This window comes from Nyctibius grandis, chromosome 3 (assembly GCF_013368605.1).
Source record: "Nyctibius grandis isolate bNycGra1 chromosome 3, bNycGra1.pri, whole genome shotgun sequence".
Lineage (NCBI taxonomy): Eukaryota > Metazoa > Chordata > Aves > Nyctibiiformes > Nyctibiidae > Nyctibius > Nyctibius grandis.
Window position 1 is genome coordinate 113,567,607 of NC_090660.1, and position 7,759 is coordinate 113,575,365.

Sequence of the window (7,759 nt, forward strand, 5' to 3'; positions counted from 1 at the left end):
TTTTGCAACCAGACCCATTGCCCTGGATCATTTCGGTATCGATGTTATTGTCTATCAGGATCACAAGTCCAAAGTGGGGAAATGGAGGCACCAAGTCTTTGTAATATGCACACTAATTTTTAGAGGTCCTGTTCCCAGTGCACTTGCTCCATTAGGAGTAACGGGGTTGACCCAGACCCCAATAACTGGCATTTTTCACTAAAACGCTTCTGGAAAACATGATTCCCAAGCAAGGTGAAACAAGCTGGCCCAGGGGTGTTTACCAGAAAGGACAGGGAGAAGATGGACTTGCTGCTCAGAGGTGAACAGGAAGGAATGCTGAGACGAAGCACTCAAAAGCCACTTGAGAGGGTAAGAGACCCTCGTGCCGGGCGTAATATTTGGGTTTCTTCTAAGAGCATTGCTAATCTCTCTGTCTGGAGCAAGGAAACACACACAGCACACGTCCCATCTCAGATAACAGGAGCATGTTTATTCAGGTCTGGCACTTACAGAGCTTGGAAGGACAAAGTACACGTCATTCGTTTTCCAGAAAAGTCAGCCCAGGATCAGAAGAAACGAAACTATTTTATAAAAAGAGACTGCAGCTGTAGGGTCCGGGAATGTGTCTCCCTTCGGGTCATGCATTCCCGGTGCCTGGACCACCCATGTGCTGGGGGCACGCCGGTGCCAGGCACCTCCACAGAGGCGAGAGGCAGGAACGTCTGAACACTTGACCAGGTGGCATCTGGGGTTCTCGGTGAGTCCCAGCCTTGTGTTAACCAACCTTAGAAACGAGGGAGGATATTAGGTATAAAAGCAGAAACCCTTCCAAAACGATCCACCTTGGCCAAGGAGGTGTGAGAGTGCAGTGGGGTATGTCCACAGGAGGAGGAGAACAGCTTGGCCAAACCGCCCAGGTCTCCGATGCTGGAAGACCATAAAGTCTGGGAAACAACCACCTTGGAAGCCTGCTGAGAAGTAGAGGATCTCCTTGCAGACAGCGACAGAGAAGATATTGGCTAAAGAGACCTGCGACAGCCCGTGGAAGACGGCTCTTCCTCAGCCAGCCCCATCACTCGCGGGCCCTGAGGACGTAGATGAAGCTAACGAGGACCCCCAAGGCCAGGACCGCGTAGCTGGCTTTCACACTGCTGGAACCACTGATGTTGCAGAGGAAGGAGTCGCAGCAGTAGACGGAGGCAGCCGCTATGCCGAGGTTAATCCCGGCGCTGGGGCAAATGGGAGAGCATCCTTTGGAGATGGACTGGCCAGACTTGCTGCCTGAATTTAGGTCGGGGCAGGAGGAAAGGAAGAAAAGCAAAAATGAGATGGGTTTATAACGTTTCTCAGCTTTCTGATCACCTGTTCTGCAAAGGAAATAACAGCACTGAAATAACCAAAGCATCACAGGTGGCACGGAGAGGATGAAGTGCTTCTCGGCGTCAGGCTACGACAGTAATCCCAGCCCACACATCTCAAGGAACACCCATGACAACCTCCCACGCAGACTCTAGAGACCACGCAACACCCCAGGGACACCCCTTCCAGGCTGTGGGCCAAGGTTTGGCCGCTACTGCTACGGTGAAGAATCTCAAAAATCCCGCTTGAGATTGACCCTGGGGCTCCTCGAGTGAGACAGGGAGCACGGGGTATACAGAGCACCGGGCAGGCTGCCTTTCGAGAGCTGGCTGTGAGACAGGCACAGCACACATTTAGCAGCAGGAAATAGGAAACCATCAGCACTGAGCTAAGACGACAGTTTTATAAATGCTCCGGGCCTCCATTTGTGCATGCACGATCCACCCACGTTGGGGACCACGCAACACCCACCTCCTCCTGCAAGGGAGAGCAAGGCAAGCAAGGCTGGGCTCTGGTCTCTGCAATGGTGCCAGGAGACCTACCAGAGAAGCCTGCTTCCCTAGGAGCAGCCAGGGAGCACACACTCCCCCCACAATTCTTTCCTGGCACTTAGGGAGGAAATCTGCATACCTCCCTTCCTGGTGACCCCACCTCGGCCACAGAGAGCAAAGAAGTAAAAGTGGGACTCGGGGATGAACAACTCAAACACAGGGCAAAAGCAGGAAGGGCAACCTTGGAGCTTCCTGCAGAGGAAGCCTGCAGCATCCTCCACACTTTCACTTTTTCATCAGCAAACTCTCCCTCCCCACCTCAAAATTCCCCTCAGACCCACAGAATCACAGAATCAATGAGGCTAGAAGGGACCTCTGGGATCATCGAGTCCAACCATTGCCCTGACACCACCCTGTCAACTAGACCATTGCACTAAATGCCATGTCCAGTCTTTTCTTAAACACATCCAGAGATGGTGACTCCACCACCTCCCTGGGCAGCCCCTTCCAATGTCTAATGACCCTTTCTGAGAAGAAATGCTTCCTAATGTCTAACCTGAACCTCCCCAGCGAAGCTTGAGGCTATGTCCTCTTGTCCTAGACTCCTAGCATCGGTGCAGGCACATGGGCTTTAACGTGACTCTGTCTGGTGCCACGTCCCTCGTAAAAATACCCCGGGATGGTCTGACACTCAGCTGCTAAGCAGAACTTTCCCCTTTTTCCAGCCACAGGAAGGAAAGCCTTCCTGCAGCTCAGCAGATGACCCAGGAGAGTAGCCAAGAGGGGCAGAAGAAGGTCTCGTCACCACTCACCGATTCCCACTCCGACATACGTCGTCACACAGTGGTTTTCATTCTCCCCGCACTTGACAGGCGTCAGGCAGGCCCAGTTGGAGGATGCATCCGAGCATGAAAAGCAGATGAGCGTGTGGGCTGCAAGGGAAAGGCACACCTCGGTTAGGGGCTGGTGGGAAGATCTCCTCGCTTGGTGGTCCCCACCTCTGACATGTGGCACGCACCGCATCTGGCCACAGCCACGCTTGATATTTCGGCTGTATCAATCTGCAATAGTTTTTTTTTTCCCCAAAACATTGGTTAAGTGAAGGGTTCAAGCACAAGGGATACATTTCCAGCTCTTGGCAAGATCAGCTGTGAGCTAAAGCCTCAGCACAACCACAGGTCAGCCTGGTACTTTATGGCATGCTCCTGTTTGCACCAAGGGCAGGTTCAAGCTACAGCTGCCAACTTGAAACTAAACAATGGAGGCAAGTTTAGGCCTGCAACCTGGAGCCTGAGATAATAGAATCACAGAATGGTTTGAGTTGGAAAGGACCTTAAAGATCATCTAGTTCCAACCCCCCTGCCATGGGCAGGGACACCTTTCCACTAGACCAGGTTGCTCCAAGCCCCATACAACCTGGCCTTGAACACTGCCAGGGAGGGGGCACCCACAGCTTCTCTGAGCAACCTGGGCCAGTGTCTCACCACCCTCACAGTAAAGAATTTCTTCGATGTGGGCTTATTGAGCTCAGCTACCATGGACACTGACGGGAAATGCTCCAGGCGTGACCACAGGTTCGAGCTTTCCGTGACCTGCCTTTGGCAGCAGGGAGGGCACAAAGCTCAGGCTACGCTTGAGCTAGTGCACGTGGTGGAAATGATTTTTCAGCTAGAGCCAGCCCAGCATTGCAGCAAGAACTGCAAGGACTTGCACTGTCCCGCTACCCAGGGAGTCACACCACGTGCAACCAACCTTTTTAATTTAGAGCAGGGGGATAGTAACAAAAAAAAAAGCATGTCTTCCTCCATGGCAGGTCCCCTAAAATGGTTTATCCTACACCAGTAGGATGGACTGCACCAGCTGGCTCCCATCCCTCATCCTTCAGACCTGCCCAAGAAAGAGGGAAGATTGGAAAACAGCCTTCAGTGGTGGGAAATGGTTGCAGAAACAGCCTGGACCGGTGACTCAGCAGGGACATACGCACTTTGCAGTGGACGGATGTTCTTCTCTGTATTTTACATGCAAGAACATCACATCCACGCTGCAATTGTTGACCTACATATGCAGACAGATCAGGTCTGCTCCCGATGTTTCACGGGCTCTGATTTTTGAGCAGAAGACAAGCCCTTCCACGAGGCACCGCCTTTCTCTTCTGTGTTTACAGGATGCAAAATGGAGTGGGGGCTGAGTCAGGATGGGAAGCGCAAGGCAGCATCATTCCTGCTCCTACCTCTTTCAGCCCCACCACAAACAGATTATTCTAAGGAGCTGAAGTCGGTGAAGCCCTGGGAGAGCTCGCTGAGGCTCAGCAGTCCCTGACATGGAGTACTTTGAAGAATACGTTGGACAAATATTGGTCAGCAGCTGTCCCACTCTGCCATGGGACTGCATGACCTCTTGAGGTTCTTCTCAGTCCTGTTTCTCTCAGAAAATTAAAAGCTTTTTATGAGAAAATTGGGGAAAAAATAACAATTGTTCTCAGAGGAATGACTTTTGAGCAGCCATAGCCAAGGTAGGGAAAGAAAACAGAAACATAATCTCAGGGAAAGGGATTAAAGAGGGTTAGTGGGAGATCCTGAATGTCACATCAGGGCAGACTCTGCTTTGGAGATGAATCCAACACCAAAGGCCCCTAATCAAGAATTTCCTGGACTGTTTCATACATCCTCCAACAATCATCAGTCTGCCAACAACCCTTGCAACAAAACCGAGTTACCTAAGCATGCCAACGCAGCAGCCACGACCTACACACAGCACCCACCAGTTGAGTCAAAAGCCCCAGAAGAGATTCATCAGTGGACCTTGCCTCGGGATCTAGGAGAGGGGGAGGAGGACGGAGCCAGCCATTGAGCTTACAGGCTGTCATTGCCCCTTGTTGAGCCCTCAGAGCGTTTCCATTGGTGGCATTTTTGACCTCATTGGCCAAAATTCAGTCTGGGACCTCGGAGTAAAGCCCAGCTCTCTCCTGCTCCCTTGTCCCCAGCATGTTTCTGCTCTCAAGTCTCAAGCGACGGTGACCAGTCCCAAACCCTTCTCCTTGCAACCACCCTGAGGGCAAAGTTGAGGAGGCAAATTGACTCATCCCATTTCACAGGAACCGTCTGCAACCAGGAATGAAGTGGATTACAGGCTTCCTGTGGGCATTATGGCAGGACACACGTCCCCATATGTATTTGCTCACCACGCTGAACGCACGAGCCGAGTGGAGCAGAGCTATTCATTATGGCTTAGAGGTTCCAGATACAAACACATCAGAAATAAATGCACGCACATAAAATAAAATTACATGCACATGAAAGTGCCTTTAGGCATGAAATAGTCTTCCACGTGACTAAATCTATGCTCCTACCACAGCATCTCCTACCTGTCCCCATGTTTTTCTCGGTCACACCTACCTATTACCCCTTGTCTCAATACAGACAAAATCTTTCCATGCGAGGCGAGTCGTTCGACGTAGTTTAAGAGAGGAAATACGCAGTCATAGCTAGTGCCACTTTCTGCCCCAGCAAAGCAGATAACTAAACAGCCCACTGCAGAGTTAAGAGAACAAGCAGGCCGAGTGTTTGAGACAAAAGGCACAAGGGGGGGTGGTGGAATTATTTTACGCAGCTGGAGACAGAGCAAAGAGTTGGAACTCAAGGCTACAAAAAAAAAAAGGGGAAAAAAAAAAAATGAAACCAAGCCCAAGACTGAACAATGCAAAAGAGAAGCCTCATTTTCACCAACTAGAAAATGCAGCGGAAGAATTTATGTGTTTATTTGTTTGCTGCTCTGCTCCTCAGAGCAACAAAAGAGCTCCCAAAACAGAGGAGATCATTTGCAGGAATTCCTCAGATAAGAGGTTGAATCCATTCTTGCAAAGAGCAATGCAGGGGGGAAGGGGGGGAAATAAAAAGCCTTTAAGAGCCCGCTCTGAAGCTCATCAGCACCAGTTAAAAATGCTGTTGCTTCGGCAGCTCTTCCATTCGGTCCCTATGCCAAACGCTCTTCCACAAGATCCTTTTACACCATTCGCCAGATCTTCAGGGCACTTGGAGCAGCAGCAGGTAAAGCTTTTCTGTGAAAGACTCTGGATGTACTGGAAGCGTTTGGGGATAAAGCTATCTGCGACAAACCCTCCTGCCTGGCTGAGAACTTACTATAAAACTGAAAGGGTTTTTTTTTGGAGGCGGGGGGGAAGTGAAATCCCTTACTGCTTTGGCCTGGACAGCCCATCCTCCCAGCTGGAACTGAGCACATGCCAGCTTGGCTCTGACGGAGACCCAACGCTTGAATTGCCAGTTCCTTCCTGGACCCCACTGGGAAGGGGGCACGGGAAGGGCAGCAAACAAGTAGTTTCTTCTCACCGGTGTCCTCAGGAGACAAGAAGGGCCCCGTGTTTCCTGAGCAGGGGCTCAGAGGGCCCAGAACTCTCCTGTTCGCTCTTTGTTTGGCTTCTCCAAGCATCGACATATGGAAACAATACGGGGTTTTGCACGGCCCCATGGAGTTTGGACAGTCAGAAATGGAGTCGCCGGGAAGGCGGCGATCGCAGACCCTGTGACTTGGACAACTTGCAGTTCAATGCCCAGCAACAGGAAGCACGTTCCCCCCAGCTTCGGTGGCAGCCCCAGGATGTGCTCCACAGGGCACGGTCCCATGGGGGTCACCTCCCCACACGCTGGTCACCGCAGCCTGCCCCGAAGGATGCTGGGGGGGGGGGGGGGGGGAGCGGCAGGAACCAGGATCACGCGTGGCTCTGCCCAGACTTGGCTCCATCAGCCATTGCCAGGGCTGGGCTCCATCTCCCCTCCACCCTCCCTCCCCTGAGCTGCATCTCAGCCCCTTTCGAGGCCGTTATCCCGCCTCGCTGCGCCGTACGGGGGAGGCAGAGCCGGCCCTGCTCTTTGTTCGAGCCGCAACTGGGAAAAGCTCCAAAATACCTACGCGCACAGCTGGAGATGCGCACCTACACGTAGAGACACGAGACCCCTGAAGTTCCTGCTGCAAGAGGGACACTGCTGCGAGGAGGGTCTTGGAAAGACATCCTCCGGCAACGCTCAGCTCTGTCCCCCCAGCCCCTTTGCAACCCTCACAGCCCCCCCCCTCCAAACCTCCAACTTCCAAAGCCCACCCTGCAAGACGCACACCAACCCCCCCCCCCTAATTTCCTCCCAAACCCAGGGCTGGCGAGGGACTGGGGGACCTCGGGGAGAGGTGATGGGGGGCGGGGGGGCAGAGGCATCCCCCCCTGCCTTACCTCTCTCCACGCAGAGCACCGCAGCCAGTACGGCGAGCACGAGCGCCTTCATGGTGCGGCGATGGGGCCGGCGAGATGCGCAGGACGGCGAGCAGCGCGCAGGGCTGGGGCAGGGCCGGGCGCCGGGGGCGGGGAAAGGCCGCCCGCCCCTCCCCGCGGGCCGGCCCCGCGCCCCGCACCGCCTCCCCCCGCGCGTCCCCGGCACCGCCCGGATGCGCCCACCCGATCCGGAGGGCCGGGGCCGGGGAAGGGGGTCGGCAACGTGGCGTCTCGGCGTGCCGGGCCCGCTGAGCGGCTCGGAGCCCCGCGGGAGCAGAGCCAGCTCTCCCCTGGCGCTGCCCCAAAGGCCTTTTCCGTCCCCCCTTCGGGTCCCCTTTGTTTTGGAGAAAAGGAGGCTGAGGAGAGACCTTCTCGCTCTCTACAACTGCCTGAAAGGAGGGTGTAGCGAGGGGGGGATCGGTCTCTTCTCCCATGTAACAAGCGACAGGACGAGAGGAACCGGCCTCAAGTTGTGACAGGGGAGGTTTAGATTGGAGATCAGGGATAATTTCTTCCCCTAAAGGGTTGTCAAGTGCTGGAACAGGCTGCCCAGGGCAGTGGTGGAGTCCCCATCCCTGGAGGGATTTAAAAGACATGTAGATGTGGTGCTTAGGGACATGGTTTAGTGGTGGCCTTGGCAGTGCTGGGT

The 7,759-nt window shown here is 53.9% G+C and overlaps 1 protein-coding gene across 1 annotated transcript; it reads right to left on the reverse strand.

Annotated features, from left to right (window-relative positions):
- Positions 1–452: 452 nt before the first annotated feature.
- Positions 453–7,185, reverse strand: LOC137661502 (lymphocyte antigen 6E). Its single transcript, XM_068397072.1, has 3 exons — positions 7,072–7,185; positions 2,645–2,764; positions 453–1,263 (listed from the first exon to the last, which is right to left on the reverse strand). The coding sequence occupies exons 1-3, from the start codon at positions 7,121–7,123 to the stop codon at positions 1,055–1,057; spliced, it is 381 nt and encodes a 126-aa protein (XP_068253173.1). The 5' UTR covers positions 7,124–7,185; the 3' UTR covers positions 453–1,054.
- Positions 7,186–7,759: the final 574 nt, after the last annotated feature.